This window comes from Juglans microcarpa x Juglans regia, chromosome 1D, assembly GCF_004785595.1.
Source record: "Juglans microcarpa x Juglans regia isolate MS1-56 chromosome 1D, Jm3101_v1.0, whole genome shotgun sequence".
NCBI classification, from domain to species: domain Eukaryota; kingdom Viridiplantae; phylum Streptophyta; class Magnoliopsida; order Fagales; family Juglandaceae; genus Juglans; species Juglans microcarpa x Juglans regia.
In genome coordinates, this window is record NC_054594.1 from 42,309,167 (window position 1) to 42,332,869 (window position 23,703).

The window sequence follows — 23,703 nt, forward strand, 5'->3', positions numbered from 1 at the left end:
AAAGTGAGATGAGAGATATGACATGAGACGAGAGAGATATGAGATGAATTATGAGATTAGATGAGATAAGATATATTAGATATGAGATGAGATAAGATGAGAGATGAGATGAGACGAGACGAAAGATGAGAGATAGGATGAGATAATAAGATGAGATGAGATATGAGATATATCATACAAGATGACATATGAGATGAGATGGGATGAGATGTGATATATGAGATGAGAAATGAGATATAAGATATGATATGAGAATATGAGATGAGATGATAAGATGAGATATGAGATATTAGATATGAGATGAAATATGATATATGAGATATGAGAGATGGGATGAGATAAGATATAACATGAGATGAAAGATGAGAGATGAGATTTGAGATATGATATGACATGACATGAGATGAAAGATGAGATATGAGAAATGAGGTGAGAGATGAGAGATGAGATTTGATATATGAAATGAGATGAGATATTAGATATGAGATTTTGATCTTTGTGGAGGTAGGGAAAACTTTTTTCCTTTGTTAATTTTTGCATTTTGTTTTTCCTATTTTGTTTTTAATTTTATACATTAAGGGAGCATTAGGATCAGTATTTTAAATTTCGTACCGTACTGGTTGGTACGATCAAAATTTTTCGTACCGGCTGGTACAGGTACTATATATGTTTCGTACCGGCCAAAATACCGGCCGTACCGGCTTCAATTTCGGCCTGTACCAGCCTATATTTCGGCCGGTACCGGCCGATACCGGCCGATATTTCAACCTGTGTGTTTTTTTTTCATTTTTTCAAATTACAAACTTATTTTTTAACCCTCAATTCATACTAGATTATTTATAATTTATATATATATATATGTATTTATATATAGACTATTATTTTGGAATATAATTTTTATATATATTTATATATATAATTTATTTATATATCGACTATCCCGAAACGTTATCCCAAAACGCTATCCTGAAACGGTACCGGTATCAAAATATTTCGTTCCAGTGTCTTGACCGGTACGGCGTCTGGTACGGTATTCAAAACATTGATTAGGATACTGTGATGTGATGTCTCTAACAATTTATTAATGGAGTTTTTACAAAGAGATCAACATAATCAATCTTACAATCATAGGAACTAAAGTTAGGATAAAAAATACAGAGTAATTTAATTTTGAGACAAATCATATGGACCAATCAAATAAAAATGGTAAGAAAATCGTACAACATATATAAATATATATATTGATAATAACCTGAAATTAGGCATGTTCATCTTAGCCTTATTTTTTTTCCGGTCCGATATGGAACCCGGATAATTGGGTTTATCTGAGTTCCAATTACGGGTTTCGGCCCGGAACAACTCGGGTTGTGTACCCATATAGAAAAATCTGGGTACACCTAGTTCAGGTACCAAGTTTTAAACTCAGAACCCTTTTTTTCCCTCGATTTAAATGTTTTGATATTTCTAGCAACTAAATAGACAGAAATTCAAAAAGAAAATGTATATTATGTTCAATAAATCATTCATTTTATAATTTTTATTTTTTTTTTACCTTCTTCTCTATGTGTTTTTTTATTAATGATCAAGATACATGTAAGCTTTGATTAAAAAAAAAAAAAAAATTAGGTGCAGCCTAGAACCCGGTTCCAGATTTTTAAAAACTGATTTCAACCCATGTACATTTATTATTTGATCATTTATAAATAGATTTTTTGACTTATAAGTTAAAAAATTGTCAAGTTCAAAATTCTCTCATAAAAAATATTTAAATATGCCTATAATCCATGTGCATACTGTTACTTTTCTCTCAATATTTTCTTCCTTTTCTTTTGCAACTCCTTTCCACCGACAAAATGTCTCAGTCAATAACTAATGCAAGTCTTTCCTGTGGGGTTATGTCCCAAGCCGGCCAACGCTGGTTCGTAGCGGGACGTAGTTACTGTCCAAAAAGCACGTTAGTACTTGTTTATATAATAAGACAAATCAGTCGCAAGAACCGAAAGAGATATAACAAGAAAAATTCAAGATAGTCGAAGTCGAAGTTTTTCTTTCACATTGGTGAAAGGCAGAGAAAGAGAGAGAAAAGTAGAAAAAGAAGATACAAAGAAATTATTGGGGCGAGTCGAGTTCTAGGAGACGGGTACCAAACTAGTTCATTATTTATTGCAGGACTACCCACGTCTTTCTCGGCAGTCGGCACTCGGCAGGGCACTAAAATTGTAGTTAGTGAGAAAGACAGAGATGGATATTGGTGCAATTACAGAAATGCTTTTAATTTTGAAAGTGAGCCTGTTTTTTGTTATAGCGGCTGCTGTTCTTGGAGTTGGCAACTCAGAACACGCTGCTGTTCGTCATGGTGGAAGAAAACTTGCTGAAATTCCAGCAGGTATTTGAGTAGAACATATACTGATCTTGAAATTTTTGTTAATCTGATTTTGTTTGTTTTTGCGAATCAAATGTGATAAGTTGAGCTGAGAAATCGCATTTCTATTCATTGAGAATAAATTCATAAAATGTCATTGTTCCCTATATATGCGCGTGTATTATTTGCTTCGTTTTCTTACCTACCTAGCTTATTTATCCCTTTTATTTAAAAAATGAAATCAAAATAAGGAAATTTTTAGATGACGTCCCTGAGATTTTTACTTTGAAACCTTATTTTTTTTTTTTTTTTTTTTGAATGATTTTATTTACAAGTTGACATGAAGGATACATCGCTAACACATTGAAATTTATATTAGCCACTTCAATCTGGCTGAATTTATCTGAGGCCGTATATATAACAATTCCTTTTGTATAATTCTCGCTTAATTTGATTGTCAAAATTTCAAGGTTTCATCAGCATTGATTGCGGCAGCAACGAAGATTACATTGAAGAGGCAACGGGTATTTCGTACGTGACAGACAAAGGATTTATAGATACTGGAGTAGCTGAGACTGCATCCCCTAATTTATCTGCAAACTACGTACAGCCGCTAAAGAACTTGAGAAGTTTTCCTCAAGGAAAAAGGAATTGTTATAGCCTGAGACCGGAACAAGGCAAAAACAATAAGTTCCTCATCAGGGCTAGATTCCTGTATGGAAATTACGATGGCAAAAACCAAGCTCCAGAGTTCGAAATATATCTTGGGATCAATAAATGGACGACAATAAAAGGCACGGATGGACATAATTATGATATTATTCACCTACTCTCAACGGATTACATCGATGTGTGTCTAGTGAACACTGGCCAAGGTGTACCCTTCATTTCAGCATTGGAACTACGACGTTTGGACAATTCCATATATCCGAGCACTGCGGGCGGGGCACTTGGAATGCATGACCGAAGGGATTTTGGTAGCACTGGACCAATAATCAGGTGAATCAGTACCCTCATGAGCTAGAAATAGAGTGATGCTAAAAAGAAAAAAAGAAGTTAGGATTTTAGGTGTGTTATTAGGTAATGAATACTTAAACGTACGTACGTCATGTAGTTGTTCAAGTATCATTTTGTTCTTAGTATTTACAGTGTAAAAACATTTCTGCGAATCAGGTATAGAGACGATGTATATGATCGCTTCTGGTGGCCTGAACAATCTGAAAGTTGGATTCCAGTTTCCTCCGTCTCGACCATATACACCAACAGCACTGATAACGCTTATGAATTACCAGCTCAAGTGTTAAAGACGGCTTCCAAAACACAGAACGCGAGCATTGCATTAAAAGTTTCCTGGACCGCGCTAGACACACTTTCTAAATATTATGTTTACCTCCACTTTGCTGAGATAGAGAAACTTGAACCTGGCCCGCAGAGGGAATTGACAATTGACTTGAACGGTGAGCGCAATCTCTCAGGCTCTTTTAAACTTGATTATCTAAAACCACTCACAATAGCCCAAGATGATCCGCCAATTAGCGGTAGTGGGACACTTTACGTCTCAATAAATGCTGCTCAAGGAACTACTATTCCTCCAATCCTCAATGCCTACGAGATTTATCGGTTAGTAGAGCTACAAAATAAACCGACTGCCCCGGAAGATGGTACGCTTTCTTTCTTCAGTACTTTTTATTTTCCTTGTCTGGATTATATATGTGCTGTGCGTATCAGCGTACACGAAATGCACCACCACTGCATCCATTTGGTGTCCCTTCATGATGGGTGCGGTGCAACTCTTCTAAGATCATGACCTTTAATTTAGTGTTTGCAACTCCTCCCATGGGAAACTTATAGCCCTGGGAGAATCACATGCATGATTTGCACACTATTGTGGTTTTTTTTCATCTCAAGTTCTCCCTCCTGTCTTTCCCACTTTATGTTTCCATCATTTTCTATTAATTCTTGTTTTTCCATTAAAAACTTAAGTTACTGCTATGCTGGAGATCAAGACCCAGTACAGCGTGATTAAAAACTGGCAAGGCGATCCGTGTGCCCCAAGTGATTATTCATGGGAAGGTTTAAACTGCAGTGATGACAATCCTCCAAGGGTCATCTCATTGTGAGTGCACTTCCGAAACATTAACTTCTGTCGATGAATGCTGAAACGCTGTTCAACTATCATTTTGACCGAAACTTCAAACAGAAACTGACTCCCTGCTTATTGCATGAGTAATTTTTTTTTTTTTTCCTGGATTGCAACTTATCTTTGAACATTGGCAATAACTTTTCCATGTTTCATAATTGTAAGCAGGAACTTGAGCTCAAGCAACTTGACAGGGGAAATTGCAACTTCATTCTTTAAGCTCGAACTAATCCAGTCCTTGTGAGTCTTATTTGAACTGCGATAGATATTTAATTAGCATTCAGTTTCTTAACACTAGTGCTTGCCAGACACCAGCATGTTGAGCAACACAGTCTGCCAGCTTGGGATTGCCAATTGGCAGATGGACCCCTGATCGTTGTAGATATTAATAATTGGAGAGTGTATTTTCTAAGATTTGATACCAGGAACTTTTACTTGGAAGGAAATATACTTATATGCAACTCCTGTTATTTAATATTGATTTTCAAGGACAAAAAACAATTGTTTAGCTTAACTCACTAATATTCTTATACAAAATTATTCTTTCCTTTCCAGGGATTTGTCATTTAATGACTTAACTGGGCCACTGCCTGAAGTTTTGGAACAACTACCTAATTTGAAAACTCTGTAAGTTGTGGAGCTCTAATCTGGGTGTTTCAAACATGACCTTCAGGGAAGGAAATTGAAATGATATACTTAGAACAATCTTTGCAGGGATTTAAGAGGAAACAAGCTCACAGGTCCAGTTCCTGAGGCTCTTCTGGAACAGTTTAGGAATGGAAAATTGGACCTGAGGTTAGACTAGCTTCCTACCTCCAATATTGTTTTTCTCTCTCTCCTTATTAATGTTAATTTCGTTTTGTTCTTCTTTTTTTTTTTTTTTTTATTGTACATAATAAATGCTAGAAAAAGTCTATGTTCATTTCTTCACTCTTAAGGAAAATTCGAACTGTAATTTTTTTTGCATGACGGACGGCACCATCTAATATATAATAACTAACTGACCCTGTCATCTTACCTTGATGCACTTCATACAAGGGTTGATGCAAATCCGGATCTTTGTTTGTACACTCCATGTAAGGGAAAGAAGAAAAAGGAGTTTTTCATTCCAGTTCTTGCAGCGTCTATAACAGCAGTCTTGATCCTTCTCTTCATCGTCAGTGCTCTTGCTATGTATAGAAGGAAAAGAGGATCAGGTAGGTCGTTTTATATTTTCTGCTTCTGTAGCTGTTAGCACAGTTTATATAGGTGAGCTCGCTTATAAAGATATAGCAGTCAATGGAAAATAAAAAAAAGAACACGATTACGGAAGGAAACTGCAAAGGATCGATAAATGAATTACATTAGTGGAACATCATGGTAGGTGTAAGTGATGAACGCACTCATTCTACTCACCTAGTGTTTTGGTTCAATTCTCACACGCTTACGTTTACGGCTACTTTTGAGAGGTCAGCAAAATGTATCCTTCTTCAGATTGGCTTCTTGATGCCCTTTATTGCTCAATCATTAAGATAATATTAAAAATAAAGACTTTCATCCTCCACCATTCATTATCCATTCACCCTGGAGTTCGACATAGCTGAGAATCTCATTATTGTCTATACTGTACAACCATGGCATCTAAATCCCCTGTTATTTTGTAAAATCAAGTAGCGCCAAACTCTTCAATAAGTGGGACACCACTTCGTACCCTCTTGAAGCTGACCTTGAAAAGGGAGATAACACATCCTAACATAGACAAACATGAAATCCTAGACTTCTTCTAGGATTACTCACTATCAAACTATAATGCAGAAATCTAAGCTCAGCACGGCACCATCTAATATATAATAACTAACTGACCCTGTCATCTTACCTTGATGCACTTCATACAAGGGTTGATGCAAATCCGGATCTTTGTCTGTACACTCCATATAACACCCGGGCTCTAGGCCCAGCCCGTTTGGAGTCAGCCCGGATGCTTGGAGTCCAGCCCACAAGCGAATGTTGTGAGACCCGAGTGACGTCGTTTGGGTGAAGGTTATTTCCCCTTTCACGCCGCACTGTTCTTCGTCTTCGCGGTTACAGCCTCTGCATTTCATTTTCGTATCTCACTCACCCGTGCGCACCAACCCACGACTCCAGCAGTTGATTTTCATCTCCTTTCACACTCAAGGTTCGGTTTCACTCACTTTTACAGATTTCTCAATCGGGTTCTCTCATTGTTTTTCTTCTTTTTCATCTCTTCACCGTGCGCTCAACTCAAGGTTTTGAAACTACAAATTGTTTTTCCACTGCAGATTTGTTCGACTTCTTGAACAGAGATTGGTAACTCCTCTCTTTTGTTTTATTTTATTTTACTTCTTCTCCTTCCTTCTTCTTTCGGTTTTACTCGTACGGGTCTCCTTACTTTTTTCGGTTTCTTCCCTGTTTTGATCACACGCACACACTCAGATTCTCAAACTTTCCTTGTGTAGGTCACTTTCTCTTTCACTAGAGATTGCTGTGAATATTTTTGGACGTGAATTTGTAGTGACCCATTCGAAGCGGTTTGGAGTTTTGGGATTTGTTTTTCTCTTGGGGTAAGTTCTCCGAAGCTTTTGGTAGCTTTTGAATGATAGGTGTGGATTGTGAAATGTAATAGAGTTACTGTTCTAATGGTGGTTGAGTGTGATGGAATTTTTATGTTGAGGAGTATGATTTTTGGATGGATTTGTGAGAATGTTTTGGACTATTATTTGAAACTATTTAGTGTAAATTGATGGGTGTTTTGGAGCTAGTTGTATTGGATTTTTATGCAAGTCTTCAATTGTTCAATGACTAGAATATTGATGCTTGCACTGAAATTATTTTATTCGAAGGTTGGAAGTGAAGTTTGGTTTGGGTTATGTTTTAATTATTGGAGTTGTTGTTGTTGGTTTTGGAAATAATTATAGTTGGTTTGGTGTTAATAGAAGGTGATGGCTGTTTTGGGTTTTTAATGCGAATGGGTGAAGAGAGTTGTTCGGGTTTAATTATTAGGATAGTTATTGAGTTGTGAAGGGACTGTTTTGATTTATTACTCAATAAATAGCAGTCTACTAGATTGATTATTAATTGTTGGATATATGTTCTTTTTGGTTAGGTGGTGTTACTATTAGAGTTCCGGCTCAAGGTGTTGATAATACGAAGAAGTCAGGTAAGCGGGGTTTATATACTAGTTTTGCATAAAATAAATAAAAGGAGGTTGACTTTGAGAATAAATGTGTTTATTTTCTTTTGAAAGAGATGATCTGAAAACAACCTCAGATGTTTATTCTGCATATGTATAAATTCTATATAAGAGAAAGTGTTTTTCTGTCATGACTAGTGTAGACATGAGCTCATTTTGTATACTGTACTTCCGAACTATGTAAAAGAGCGAATAAGGAATTCTAAAAGTTTTGTTATGAACAAATGAGAATACTTTGTTTATGTTTATCTCGAACATGTGAAATGATCTGCAGCTTTTAATGATTTGTTTTGATATGATGTGCCATCTGAAAATCTTGGCATGGAGTTCTGATTTTGTATATATGTGTAACTGGATTTTCGATGAAATCCGTTCTGTTTCTGTTAAGGCCCAGCCACGGGTATAATGGTGGTTTATAACCCTACCACGGGGGTGAAACATGGAATATGGCCCAGCCACGGGTATAATGGTGGTTTATAACCCTACCACGGGGGTGAAACATGGAATATGGCCCAGCCACGAGTATAATGGTGGTTTATAACCCTACCACGGGGGTTAAACATGGTATTGTCCCGAAGTGATGCTAAGAGATGATTTAATTATAATATTTCAGTTTGAAAACGCCAATGGATGTTCTTTCTGAAATACGTATATTTTTTTTGGAAGTTCGCTCTAATGAATTTGTACAAGTTTTGTATCTGCATTCTGAAAGTAAAGGTTTGTTCGGCTTATCAAATGTTATAAATGCTCATGTTTACATGCTAGTATATGCTCTCTGCTTGCTGAGTTGTTGATAACTCACCCCGTTAATCTTCATAATATTTCAGATGACATCGATGGCTCAGCTGAAAATCAGTATTAGAGTCTATGGAGAAGATTAGCATTGTTTTGTTGTTGGGTATCTCATGATATTAGTATTGATGTTGGAGGTTAATTATCTTTCTTAAGTTTGTTTCAATGGTTTTAGATGGTTTATGGAGACTATGTTAATGTTCTATTATTTCTAGTTGTTTTGAGACATGAAGAGGAGTTGATTTTATTTGGGTTGTTGGATTGAATATTGGATAAATGAATTTATTTGATTTATTTGATTGAAGTATTTACGTTCGATTTGAGGTTTGGAAAATGGATATATTCTTGAATTTGGAAGTACTCTAGTCTTGCTAGAGCTGATTATAAGGTTTTATGAGTTAACTCTCCGAATCCTCGGGTCGGGGCGTTACACTCCATGTAAGGGAAAGAAGAAAAAGGAGTTTTTCATTCCAGTTCTTGCCGCGTCTATAACAGCAGTCTTGATCCTTCTCTTCATCGTTAGTGCCCTTGTTATGTATAGAAGGAAAAGAGGATCAGGTAGTTCGTTTTATATTTTCTGCTTCTGTAGTTGTTAGCACAGTTTATATAGGTGAGCTTGCTTATAAAGATATAGCAGTCAATTGAAAATAAAAAAAAAAAAGAACACGATTACGGAAGGAAACTGCAAATGATCGATAAAACATAAACTTATCCACTTTAGGATAAGTGGACTCCGGATTTTTAATTATAGTAACAAGCATGAGAGATTTAAAACATAAACCAAGCACATTACAATGCAAGCCGCAAAAATATTTTTAGCAGACATGTGAATGTTTCAATTTGGATAATCTTTCTTGCTGTAGACATGGTTGCCAAATCCAAATCCAGCATCAAATCAAAGAATCGACAGTACAGCTACTCCGAGGTTGTTAAGATAACTAATAACTTCAGAACCATCATTGGCAAAGGAGGATTTGGAAACGTGTACCTGGGCAAATTGAAAGATGAAATTCAAGTTGCTGTTAAGCTTCTCTCTCCTTCATCAAACCAAGGGTACAAGGAATTTAGAGCAGAGGTTAGATAGAATGGAAGACAGAGTTTGCAATTACATGAAAGTTACAACGCCTACAATTTCACCCAACTAAACAATGGAACTCCATTTCGAAACGCAGGCACAGCTCTTAATGGTACTTCATCATGGAAACTTGGTTACTCTTGTTGGATACTGTGATGATGGCGAAAAAAAGGCGCTCATATATGAGTACATGGCTAAGGGAATCTGCAGCAGCATTTATCAGGTACTTGCAATCTCGTTTTCAAAGGCTCCTCTCATCCTATGAGTCGCTAGCTATATGTTACCTTCATCAAATCAAAAGTACATCATAGCTTAGATACAGTCCCATCTCTGCACCTGTTTGGCTTCTAGTTAGAGCAACCACCTGACACAGTGCATATCATCTCGAACCCTTATCAAGTCATTTCACGTAAGTTTATAGAACGAGGATATTGAATCTGCATCTTTCACAAAAATCCGACAGAAATTATAAATTTCTTGCATGATTGTGAAAACCTGGGCTATTTTTTTATGACAACCAAACTGAATGAGACAAAATTGGAATGTTTTTGCTGCAGTGACAAACCCAAATGTCTTAACATGGAAGAAGCGACTTTGTATTGCAGTGGACGCAGCACACGGTTTGCAAACAAATTAACCACATAAATATTCATCTTCAGCATCTTTGAGTTTCTTTTTTCGTTTCCTTGAATAAGTCAACATTGTTTACTTGTGGAGTTATAGGGTTGGAGTATCTACATAATGGTTGCAAGCCACCTATCATCCACAGAGATTTAAAACCGCCCAACATCCTACTAAACGATCAAATGCAAGCCAAGATAGCTGATTTTGGGCTTTCTAGAGCCTTTGCCAACGAAAATGATATCCATGTGTCAACCTGCCCAGCTGGCACAATTGGATACATCGATCCGGAGTAAGTGCTTAGACCTAATGACTTCTGCATAGCTCTTTTTTTAGTATACTGTAATCCATTATCATGTCCAAAGTTCTTGTGAAATCTATAACTCTAATAGAATATATAGGGAATGAGATAAGATGAAAATTTTGTAAATAGTTGTGAAATAGTTTGTGAATAATAATAAAATAGTTTGAGTTATGATGTTTTATAGCATTTTGAAAAATAAGAGAAAAAAAGTTGAATAAAAGTATTGTAAAGTTAAAATATCGTTAGAATATAATTTTTTAATATTATATTTATTTTAAAATTTGAAAAAATTAAATTGTTTCTTGTATTTAGTTCGAACATTTGAAAAAGTTGTAAGGATTAGTTTGAAAATGTTGTAATGATTAATTTGAAAATATTTATATTTGAATGATATTTGAAAAAAAAATGAGATGAAATGAAATAGGATGAGATGAAAAACATTACCAAACATCCCCTAAACTTTTTCTCCTATGTTTTGTACTACCTTAGAGCATTGGCAATGGTTAGACCATTGCCAAGTCCAAAATTTGAAAGTTGAGGTTTTGGCTAAAGTCAAAGCTCATTACAAGAAATCAAGCCTTTTCCAGCGATTTTAAAATCGCCGCAAAAAAAATCGCAGCAAATAGAGGTTATTTGCGGCGATTTTTAAGTCGTCGCTTAATTTTCGTTATGAAGTTGGGAAATCATGGAGGGAAAATTTACAATTCACTTTTGCGGCGACATTTATACCTTTTGCGGCGATTTCTATCGTCGCAATTATGTATGATTAACTGTAGTGTCATTAAACTTCTGTCGATTAAAGCAAATCGCCGCAATATACACTATTTGCGGCGAAATTGTCGCTGTAAAAACACATGCGCCCATTTAAACTTATTAGCGACAAGTAAAAAGCGCCCATAAAGCTCATTAAAATTAAAAACCCCGCGTTAGGTTTTCCGCTCATTTCGTTCCCTCCAGCCATCTCTCCCCCTTCCCCCTTTCTCTCCGTAATCCCTCTTCTCCCTCAAGCCTCTGCCGCGCACAGCCCGTCACCAACGGCCCCCGCACGCCTTCGTGACCTCACCTCGACGGCCACCCCCTCCTTCTCCCTCAGCCCCCACGCCAATCTCTTTCTGGCCTCACCTCTCTCTCTCTCTCGGATTTCTCTATATCGCCGTCATTGGGGGCGCTGTTCGGCACCACCCACACATCGACATCGTCGCCAGTCCTCCGTCGGAGCCCCTTCTCCTCTGCGCCTAGCCCAGCAGCCTGAGGCCCTTCCTCTCTCCTTTGCTCTGTTTGCAACCCACTACCATCAAATGAGGAGGAGGCGTGGGGAATAGGGCAGATGAGACATCTGAGGCTGACCAATTTGATTGGGTATTGTTGTGATGGAGATGAGGAGCTGCTGGTTGCTGAGTACATGCGTAATAATACTCTTGCGGAGCATTTGTTTCACTGTATGTACGGTTTCTATCATCGCTATCAGAGATATTAATCTGCATTGGACTATTTATCCCAAAGTCAAAATAATAATATAATATTATATATTTTAATAATAATTTTTTAAATTTTCTTTTTTTTAGATTTCGCAAATACGCTCTATATATTAATTAATAACTTAATTTACTTACAATTATTGTTTCTCAACTATATTTTTCCTCAACCTAATTATCCAACAAATACACTCCAACTAAAGGAAGAAAAAAAAAGAAAGAAAAATGGGAATTGAACAATAGAATTTGGAGAATATTTTTAGATTAAAAAAATGTTTTGGAGATGAAGAGTATAACTCCAAACTTGGAGAATAATTTGACTTTACTATTGTTCAAAAGTGAAGCATTGGAGTTTAGACCACTTTAGTAAAAGTTAGGCAAAATTTGACTAGGCATTGGCCTATGGCTAATGCTCTAACAGGCTTGTTTGGAAATAGTTTTGGCTAATGCTCTAACAGGCTTGTTTGGAAATAGTTTCTATCCTAAAATTTTCATCTCGTCTCCTTTCCAAGTATAATTTAAATACAAACATTTTCAAACTAATCATTACAACTTTTCCAAATTTCAAATAAAAAATAAAAAAAATTCAACTTTTTTACATCTCCAAACAAAAATAATATTATAAAACTATATTGTAACAATATTTTAACTTTATAATATTTTTTATTCAACTTTTTCTCTTTCCTTTCCCAAAACTTAAAAAATACTAAACTCAAACTATCTCACTGCTATTCACGGACTATCTTAATACTATTTACAAAATTCTCATCTCATTTCACTCTCCAATCATACCAAATATGTTTTGCCCTTGAGGATCGCCACACGGAATCCTATGTTCCCAATGCATCCAAAATCTCCAAAACTTATTTCCCACTCTTAATTCAATGTGCAAAGAATGCTAAAATATGTGGTTTTTACAAGTACACCCTATTAGAAACTGGACACGCCTTACTTTATTCACTAGTGCGAGTTGTATAATTGCTGTTCAAATGATCCTCATCTGTGTTCTACTTGCAGATTTGTAGCATCTGGAAACTTCAGAAAGGAAAGTGACGTCTATAGCTTTGGGATTATTTTGTTTGAGCTTATAACTGGTCGCCCTCCAATAATAAGAGGACCTATGCAAAACAATCACATACTTGACTGGGTTTATCCTTTGATTGAAATGGCAGATATCCAAAACATTGTTGATCCAAGACTAGAAGGAGAATTCAGCACCACTTCTGCCTGGAAAATTGTGGAAATAGCCATGTCGTGCGCACTACCAGTTGCAATCCAAAGGCCAGACATGAGTCAGGTATTGGTAGAACTAAAGGAATGTTTGGTTCTGATAATGACTCATGGGAGAAGTCAATTGATGGCAACTGAGTGCATAACTTCAAGCATGCCACACAACACTTTCCATTTGGAGCTAGAATCAGAATTTGCTCCTGTCGCTAGATAGTTACTAAACAAACTTTGCTCAAAAGTTCCTTGTATGCAATATGACAAAGTCTGTTTGAAGACCTTATTATATCCTTGTTTCATGTGACTATCTATTCTTCAATCGAGTATGAGAGCGAATACTATTATGCATTTCAACGACTTTCTAGGTTCTATTGGACTTATAAAGTACAATTATTACTAGTCTGTATTCTGGATGTGCTAACAGTTTTTTAACCCATTTTTTGTGTCTAAAACATTGTTTGAAAAGACTCCTGCTACAGACACAGAAATTTCACATAGGGAGCTCACAGATATAATAATCGGATGTCTGCTCACAAGCCTTGCCGTTAATTAATGATAGCTAAAATTATTGTCACATAGAATGAATAATCACCATCTCTACAGCATTTCAGGCTTCCAAAGTGGGAAAAAGAAAGTAATGCTGGTTGTAGAACGAAGAAAATGTGAAACTTTTACAATCCTCTAAAACTAATTGTTACTTTTTTTTTTCTATATATTATCATGAAAACAAATAAATTTATTTCTAGGAGTTGATTCCTGAGAAAAAACCAATAAACACCGTTTGGAAAGTGAGAAAAGCATGTGCAGGTCTTTCTTAATTTCTCACCAGCCAAACAGTTGAAGTAATTTTTGCATGCACATGATGAAGACAGGGTTATCAATTCCAACCCTGCACTAGTCTATCCCTATCTTACAGCGGAATATATGAAAAGTCTGGACGTGTTTAGTGCCTTTTTGCAGTAATGTATAATTAATTGTTCGTCTATATCCTATAAATCATAACACTTGTATCCGTATGAATTTCGGAATTGTTGAACGTAAGAATTGGCCTAAACTTAGAAGAAGTAGATTTTCTTTATTTCTAGCACGAGCCTTCTCCCAAATCATGAATGCATCTCTCTCGAGGAGTGGCGGTTCGGTGAACGGCGATGGCGACGTGCAGTCGTTACATTTAATGGAGGCCTAGGGCTTCACTTTTGGCGTTGGACCCTAATACTAACGGATAAAGATCAAAGAAGAGAGGTTCATAACCGTACATAGCGAGCGAACTTGGATACAATTATATGCATATTTCATAATTCATCTATGGTGTCTATGAAGTTTGATAGCGCCCCTGCACTTAATTGATTCACGTCCTAAAAGGGGTTGGGATTTAAGATCTGAAAATGACGTTTTCTTTTTCTCTTTCGATTTTGTAAAGAAAATAGAAGAAACGACAGACAATGGAACTGCTGTATAAAAAAAGCATGACTCGTTCATCTCCCACCCACCATGGTTGGAGATTGAACTTCAAGTACATGAGCACCCAAATGTCAAGAACAAGTTAAAAGCTGTGTCCCTTCCCACTCTCATGACATCTCTAATGCCTATAACTCCTATTTTCTTCTTTCAGTTACTCATGATGTGGCCAAGTTTCTATCAACATTAATAGCGGGTTTGGATGGAATTAGCATTGAGCTTGAGAATTCGAATCTGTTCTCTCTTATTTCCTGTACTTAATTTCCAATAGGCATGGGGTGAAGTTTTGGTGACAAGTTATTGGAGTGGTTATAGATGCTCAAGATGTTTCATAGTTTTGCATCCTTCATATAAATGTGCTGTGAATTAGGCAGTCCATGGCATCTGGCCATCTGATGAGGACCAGTCGGCTACTCGGCTGGTTCTGCAACCACCACAATAACTCTTGCATGTGCAACTTTCTTCTTGCCTCAGCCAATAAAGCCAACACCCACCCCCATCCTCCCAAGTCCCCAACTACCTTGCCGTACCTTAGTTATCAATGAGCTTTAAATCACTATTATGTTTCCTCTTTAATGTTTGTGCAAGAAGAAAAATCTCGACACCCTGCACACAGGCAAAAACAACAAAATTTCCTAGAAAATATTTGGAAATGGTCATGTCTATAAACACAAAATGCAGGCTTTCAATGCTTGATGTAACCACTACAGAGGACACTCATTAATGGGTATCCTCACCTTCCCATCTTTTTTCAAGGTCAGCTCGAACTGGGTCGTTTTGGTGGTCCTTTAAAGGTCCTGTTCCCAGCTGAAAGCCTCAGAATACCAATGCTGCAGAAGATGGATATCAATTCCAAAAGAACACTGCTTTTGGTGCTATCAGTTGCGTTGTTAAGGTTCGGAAATGGGCAAGATTCAACTCAACTTGTCCCGGCAATCATAACGTTTGGTGACTCTGCGGTGGATGTGGGGAACAATAACTATCTCCCCACTATTTTCAAGGCTAATTACCCTCCATATGGAAGGGACTTTGTCAATCATCAGCCTACAGGGAGGTTTTGCAACGGTAAACTAGCCACTGATATAACTGGTGAGTACAAAGCAGAAATTCTCGAACGCCTGCATAGGGATCATTACTGAATACTGAGTAGTACATCCATGATTACTGCCTGTTTGATTATATATGAGCTCTAATGTTTTACTGGAAACTTACTTTTGCAGCTGAAACTTTGGGTTTTAAGACTTATCCTCCAGCATATCTTAGCCCACAGGCATCTGGGAAGAACCTTCTAATCGGAACCAACTTTGCTTCAGCTGCATCGGGTTACGATGAGAATGCAGCAATCATTAATGTAAATAATTTTCATGTTTATGACTGTCATTCTGTATCTCAACTTAGATAACCCTTGATTATAAGGTGTCTGATTTCTTGAAACAAATGAACTCTTTGTGGCCAGCATGCAATCCCGTTGTCTCAGCAGCTGGAGTACTTCAAGGAATACCAGACTAAGCTAGCAACGGTGGCTGGTAGTAAGAAAGCAGCATCCATCATCAAGGATGCTATATATATTTTGAGTGCAGGTAGTGGCGACTTTCTCCAGAATTATTACGTCAATCCTTTAATCAACAAAGCCTATACTCCAGACCAGTATGGCACGATTCTTGTTGGTGCATTCTCAAACTTTGTGAAGGTACATCAGTGCTGTTACTAAAATTTCTAGTTCTGCAAAATACGCTAGAGAAATCAACTGCAGATATTTGCTTCATATTATATTAGTTTCCAAATGCTGAATAAAATATCCGACTGCTCTGATTAAAAACAGAACCTGTACGGCCTGGGAGCCAGGAAACTTGGGGTGACTTCACTCCCTCCATTGGGTTGCTTTCCTTTAGCAATCACGTTATTGGGAAATCATGAGAATGGGTGCGTCTCCAGGATCAATTCTGACGCCCAAGGATTCAATAAGAAGGTCAACTCAGCTGCAGCAAATCTCCAAAAGAAATATCCCGGCCTTACAATTGTTATCTTCGACATTTATACACCTTTCTATGATCTTGTTAAATCCCCATCAAAACATGGTAAGGATCATGTTTTTCCAACCGATTAGGGGGGCCTCTGGGTGGTGAATAAATAGTAATCATCTTTATCTCATGTTTTTGCAGGTTTTCTGGAAGCAAGGAGAGGTTGCTGTGGTACAGGAACACTAGAAACAACATCACTGTTGTGCAATCCAAAATCACCGGGAACTTGTTCTAATGCGACTCAGTATGTGTTTTGGGACAGCGTCCATCCATCTGAGGCTGCTAATCAGGTTCTTGCAGACGCACTGGTTGTTCAAGGCATCGCCCTCATTGGATGATGATATTATATGGTTTTTTTTTTTTTTTTTTGTCTCTGTAAAATGTCTAAGATCGTGCTCTGCTCTTCAATTAACATCGTGGGATGCTGCAAAAGTTGTAATAATAATTATGTAGCTGAGGATATTTGTTCTCAGTAAATATATGACGCATTCTATTTGTAATCTCAAGAATTCGCTGAAAGTCAAATGGTCTGGAATTATAGTTTTTCTTTTCGTCTAAAGATAGATGATACTCACTCAAAAAAAAAAAAAGATAGATGATACTCGGCATGAACAGTAGCTCGAGTTGCTTAAATAGTTTACACTTCTAGATGGAGTATGCCATACGACTCGGAAATGGTACGTAATGGTGGTGACTAAAAATATCAGTTCTCTTGAAGAGGGAATATAAGGCATACATGTTACCCTGCTGTCTTTGCCTTGTTGGGACCTGTGATTTCATGAGCCAAGTAAGAATTAATTCAAAAACAGATAGAATTGTTGTACCAAGAATCCTGTAACAGAATAAAGCAAATCCCTTGCGCATGTGAATTGTTGTACTAATATCTGCCTGCCAACATTAGTACCAAAATATTGGCACAGGACATGGCTTAAATAAAGAGAGGGCAGGTTGGTAGGAGCATTAGCTTTCGTCTATGTATATGCAAAATTACTTCTTTTATATATCCATGTTATCATTCAAGTAAAATTTTCACATTGATTTATACATATTTGAGATAATTATTAATTTTTTGCTAAAATCAATTTTTTTATATATATTTTACAATTAGCATCTACTACATACATTTGATATTAATAATACAAATGCAATAATAAAAAATATAATTTTTTTATATATTATATTAAAAATATAATAAAATGAAAAATATATATATATAATATATTATAATAATAAAAGAATGTGCAAGTGAAGGTTTGTTGTGTTGTTTGTATTGTTGAAGGAAGGACAAAAGAAAATAATTGAGAGAGAGAGAGAGTGGGAGGAAAGAGAAATAATGATTAAAATATGATTTGTAGGGTAAATAATAATTATCTAAATTTAAATAAGTACTGTTTATATGTAGTTAAATATTTGAATATATATAAATTAATGTGAATGATTTTAGAATCATATTATACAAATATAATTTTATATGTGTATAGATCAATACTAATACTCGTAAGAAAGGAAAGGACTGACACATCTTAAGTGAAAATGGAGCGTAGTAATGCCCATTTTACTAAACACTTCGTCGAGGTCGGCCCTGTTGACTAGCGGGTGCAGGTCACCCACGGTAGAGTGAGGCTCGAAAGATTACAAGTGGTTGAACACACAGATCCAGTGCCGGCCCACCATTTTAAGATAAACAGTTTGACACAAAATGGAAACTTCAGAGAGAGCGAGAGAGAGAGAGAGAGAGAGAGAGAAGGGTGTAAGAATTTAGGGGTGAGATTTTCCTTACTTGCGTTACGAATTATGAACATGACAACGCGTTCATTTTGGTGGTACTCGTACAACTGTATTGTCGTGACGGGCAGGTCTCGATTGGATTGATTCACGAGGTGATGCCGTTCTAGCACCACCACCACCAACAGTTACTTGCTCAGAGTCTGAGACTGATCATTCTTTTTTTGTTTTTTTTAAACGAACTTTGCGTTGAAATTAAAAGAGAATTTAATGTTAAGGGCGGGAGACCTGACCAAAATTCTTTGACAAAAATTGCAGTGCACATAACAAAAAATAAAATAAAATAGACAATAAGAGCATATATTGATTTGATCAAATGAGAAAGTTAGTTAAAATTTACATAACTGATATAAAAAAATTTCTCACATTAGATTGGCCAAATCTAAAATAAGATAGTCTTCTGTTACAGTAGTTGGTCAAAGATGAAGAATCATAATTGATTCACCAAATATTAAAATATTAATTTTTCACTTCAAATAAATATTAAAATATTAGTTTCTTACTTCAAGTAAAAATATTATTTGGTTTGTAATTAAGAAATTTAGATAGAATTTTATGAGTTTAATCAAATATATTTTGTTATTAGTATTAAATGACTTTTTAAAATATGATTTTTTTAATATTAATTTAATTAGAATATAATTATTATTAATATTAAATTGGTAGAATTCTAAAATGTGATACAAATAAATTAAATAAAAAAGTATTAATTTAATAATATTTTATTATTATATAAAAAGTAAATGACTAATTTAATGTAGGGAATGAATTTAAATGAAATAGATAAATATAAAAAAGAATGATATTGGCTAAATTTTAAAGATGCATTTGGCCAAACTAATAAAGATGCTGAGAGACTAATAAATTGAATTTGGACCCTTGTTCGTTAGCCAAGTCAAAGAGGAAACTGCTACAATAACGATTATAAAATCCAACTGATGGATTTTTCGAGTGCGGTAGTGATCCGAAGAGGCACTACAATCATTTGTTCTAGAGTCGTCGATGAAAATCACCTAGTCTCTTTTTCTTAGATTCTTAATTAAGGAAAATTGAAACTGATAGCTAAAATCGGATGGTCCGGATCGCTGGTGGCATTTCAAAGGAACGCGTAGCGGAGCCGACGTCTGAGCTACACGCTGTGATGATAGGATACCCAAAAATGAGTCAAAAAGTCACTCAGATTGATCATTCATTTACGAATTCAATATTCAAAAGACTTGGAAAACTTCGTGTTTGATACACCAAACTAAAGGTGTACATGTAAATCACTTTTTTAGTGATCTTACACAACAAAACAAGATTCTGAGTGGTTTTCAACTGAAAGATTTTGATACATTTTGCATGGCATCGGTGGTGTTATTTCACTATTGCTTTGATTTGTACATTGAAAATGCTGGCACCTACTGATAGCAAATGTCAGAAGGAGCAAGCAGATGCTGATCTACGACGAATCCTAGGTTTTTCACCATAAGAGTTCTTTAGAACTTCCGCATATTTTACCAACTCAGATTTCTCAGGGGTATCACAGTCTCCAACAAGTTTTCTAATTGCTAAATCAGCACCATCCCTACCTAAAACAGATCTCTTGTACCCATAATCACTATGTGTCTGGACGCCATCTGTCTCCTTGATATGTTCTTCTTTTGGACTTCTGAATCTGGAGAGATCCAGAGAAGTACTAGATGAACCCTGTGAGGTAGAAAATCTATTGCTGTATCCATAATTTCCACCATGCATTCCTGTCGAAATGCCTGAACTGCACCTTGGAGAATCACCTTCTTCTAAATATCCAACCTTCTCTGCTGATAAAACCCGATTGTCATCACTGTCTTTCCCACGAATAATCTTCATGATATTGCTAAAGAATTTGGTCTTGTTGGAGCTGTTGGCTCTGGCTGCAGATGAATTATCTACAAAAGAATCATCAAGCTCTCCAGAGTCTGTAAGAACTGAAGCTTGGGATGATGACCATTGCTCGTAATAAAGTTCCATTATGTTGCTCCCTTTTTCTCCCATCCCTTCAGTATTTGCATACTCAAGTATCAACTGCTTTGCTTTATCCTCAGATTTGGGGCTTAATGTTTTGCTCAGGTCCCTTGCCACTGTTTTACCATCAGGAGGCTGATAATTTCGCAGCTCATATCGTAAGCAAGCATTTATCCACTTCAAGTAGACCAATTCTTCAGCATCAGAACATCGATCAGCTTGGAGTCTCTCAATGTCCTTTTCCAGATCTTCATTTTTATGTCTTAGATGCTCCCTCTCCAGCCTCAATGCTTCTGCCTGCATCAAAATACAAAATAAAATGCATTTAAGAAAGAATGTTAAAAATTACCAAAAGAAAAAATATATACTGGTAATGGATTATAACCTCTGAATCTTCCAAAACAGAATTTGCAAGGATTTGTGTAGATTCCAACCTCCGACTCAATTCAGTATTTTCTATCTGCAACCTCATATTAGACTTTCTCAACTCTTCAGCCTCAACCTCTAGATCTCTCAGCCTTTGCAGGTTTAATTGAATATTTGGATCACCTGGAGCAACCTTGTATTCCTGGTCTTGCAACTTCGCAACTCTCTGCTGAAGAGCCAAGATTTGTTGCTTGTTCTGTTCAGCTTCAGACCTAAGCTTCTTCTTGAGCAGTTTAATTTTTGCTCTGCCAGCCTCAAGTTCAGCCACCACTTTAGCACGATCACCCACTTGTGCCTCTAGTCTCCGGTTATCTGCCTGTAAGGACTCAATCTTAAGAGTGAAAAGCTTAGCCTCCATATTGTTTATCTTCAATCGATTTTGGAGCTCCATGACAGCAGTTTCTTGCTCTTTTAGACCATAATACTCGAGCAATTGGACCTCAAGATTCCTCTCCCTCTCCCTAAGTATTCTGACCATATTTCTCAGGTACCTGATCTCTTGCTCATATTCATCCTTATCAGCACTTCTAAAGGCTTTTGGAGTTTCCATATTTGACCTGGATGTTTCATCACCTTTGTTTGAAGAGAAACCATCATTTGCAGCAGTGAAGTCAAATTCCTTCACAAGATCATTAAACTCTGGCAAGAGGAACCCATCTTTATCTACACTACCTTTACTGCTGGGAGAGACGCCAACCATGGAATCAAGACTGACCTTCGGCATGTATGTCTCTTCCTGATAAAGAGAGATAATTTCACTTCAGCAAGATAGAATCAGCAATTTGTTTGGTTCTCATAATACTCTTACGGTCTTACCATTGGGACCATGCAATCTCTCTGTCATTACAAGGAAATCAAAGGAACGGGAATTAACAGAAAAGCGCGAAAAGAAATTTACATTTTTGTCAGCGTAGAATCACAAGTTCTTTTACCTTCTCATCCAGAATGCAGGCAAACCATATTTTCCCTCAACTTATATGATTTGGTTAATCTACACTCCATTCCATGAATAAACGGTAGAATATTTTCTTGCAAACGATAGAAGGGAAAGAGAGAGAAAATAGATTTACAATTCTGCACCTTCCATTCTTGCAGACAGAAAAAATATGCTTCAATTGGCAGTATTATTTCACAAAGCATTTTGAGACAAACATGTCGTTTGTTACATGTGAGAAAAGAGGGCTTCATCAACAACCAAACAGAGCTACGTCATCGACACGAATCCAAAAATATCACAGATATAAAAATAACCATTAAAATCAATATTCAATCCGCTGAAAGTAATAATTTTCACTGTTAGAAAAGTTTGGACTGCGTTCGAATGGGATTTATGTCCAGCAATACTTACATATCTTTCAGCTGCAATAATAACAATATTACTGGGACTGGATGATGTCTTAAAGGCATCAAGTTCATCTTTATGCCCAGCTCTTTCACCTTGGAAATTAAATTCACTGCCATGATCTGGTGATACGCATGATATCATAGAAAACGTTGACTTGAAATTAGAGCCAGCTAAATATTACGATAAAGAAGAATTTATACGAAAGAGAAAAATAAAAGGCACAAACCCGAAGAACGTGGCGCGGAGGGAGGGGAGGGTTTGATCCTTTTGTTTCTGTCTCTGAAGCGAGAGTAGAGAAATCCAGCAAAAGAGAGAGCTAAAGCCACGCCAAATTGAAATAAAAGAGGCTTTATATCCCTCTTCTCTCTCACCATCGTAATTCAAAAAGCCGCTACTTGTGTTTAAAATCCATGAACTCGTAGGCCTTCTTCTTCTTCATCCTCCATCTATGCCGAAAAGAAAATCATAACTTCTGTGGTTAATCCACATACCAAAGTATAAGAAAATCCGGGTGACCCATACAAAGATTAAACCATAAACGAATAAGAAAAACCAAATTTATTTCCAACAACCGATTAGGCCATAAAGGATCACGAAAACAAAGAAAACCAATCGATTCTAAGAAAAATAAAGATGATTCATACCCAGAGACAAGAAAAGCTGTATCAACCCGTTTCAGTTTGAGCTGATTCTAGTTAGATAGAGGGGACTTACCATTAAAGCGACCGTTCTCAAACGCATTGAATCAGTTTGGATGAACAGATTCCAGAACGTTTTGACGTTGTCTCTGGTTTCTGTTTCTACTATGTTCTTTCCTCTCATAGGCTGATCAAACAGTGGGACGGGGATGGGTACTGACACAATATAAATTATAGTCTCTATTACAATAGTAACAATAAACACCGGCCACTGATTTTTGTCGTGTCTTGTTGAATGCAATGTTCAAAAGTTAGTCGGCTAGAGAGAGAAAGTTTGGTAAAACGAAACTATGAGAAAATCTGGGTAGAGAGAGCCGAGGAATAAGATTCTGATTCCAAGCTGAGAACCATAGGAACAGAAAAAGAAAGGGGTTATTCTCAAGGGAGGGAAGATTGATTTGGTGGGTTAAATTTAGATGGCTTTGGTTTCAAAATTAATGGCTTACCTATTTAAACGCTTTTTTTTTTTATGATTTATGTTTCTCTCTTTCTCTTCCTTTCTCACTGTCACTCTCATGGGATGGATACTGATTGGTTGGTAGGGCGGAATACTTGGGATTTCGAATCTGTTCCTAGAAAATTAGGGGTTACAGGTATATGCCCTATTGTTTTCTCTGTTTTCTTTAATTATTACTAATTGGCAACGAGGAATGACATTTTCTTCTAATTAAATCATATACGCTAATATTGGCAAAAAAAAAAGAGATTTTTTAAGGGAAAAAAAGGGATTGACAATTTGACTATCCCAACAAGAACTCTGTCACACAAACCATGCGAATGCAGATGAGAGAGATGATG

At 36.5% G+C, this 23,703-nt stretch overlaps 2 protein-coding genes and 1 pseudogene across 4 annotated transcripts; 2 read left to right on the forward strand and 1 right to left on the reverse strand.

The window, feature by feature from the left end:
• The first annotated feature begins 2,205 nt into the window (after positions 1-2,205).
• Positions 2,206-13,403, forward strand: LOC121247678 (annotated as a pseudogene).
• Positions 13,404-15,252: 1,849 nt separating this feature from the next.
• Positions 15,253-17,211, forward strand: LOC121260207 (GDSL esterase/lipase APG). The gene is made up of 5 exons (XM_041162047.1): positions 15,253-15,733; positions 15,865-15,995; positions 16,101-16,334; positions 16,467-16,722; positions 16,807-17,211. The coding sequence occupies exons 1-5, from the start codon at positions 15,472-15,474 to the stop codon at positions 17,001-17,003; spliced, it is 1,080 nt and encodes a 359-aa protein (XP_041017981.1). The 5' UTR covers positions 15,253-15,471; the 3' UTR covers positions 17,004-17,211.
• Positions 17,212-19,757: 2,546 nt separating this feature from the next.
• LOC121258708 (protein CHUP1, chloroplastic) lies at positions 19,758-23,375 on the reverse strand. Of its 3 annotated transcripts, none has more exons than XM_041160254.1 (5): positions 22,922-23,375; positions 22,434-22,679; positions 22,211-22,326; positions 20,822-21,598; positions 19,758-20,733 (listed from the first exon to the last, which is right to left on the reverse strand). In XM_041160254.1, exons 2-5 carry the CDS (start codon positions 22,579-22,581, stop codon positions 19,867-19,869), a joined length of 1,908 nt encoding a protein of 635 aa, XP_041016188.1. In that variant the 5' UTR covers positions 22,582-22,679; positions 22,922-23,375; the 3' UTR covers positions 19,758-19,866. The 3 variants fall into 3 exon arrangements, with proteins under 3 accessions (XP_041016188.1, XP_041016186.1, XP_041016193.1); XM_041160252.1 differs by having other exon boundaries at positions 22,434-22,653; positions 22,922-23,373; XM_041160259.1 differs by lacking the exon at positions 22,922-23,375 and adding an exon at positions 22,852-22,914 and having other exon boundaries at positions 22,434-22,653.
• Positions 23,376-23,703: the final 328 nt, after the last annotated feature.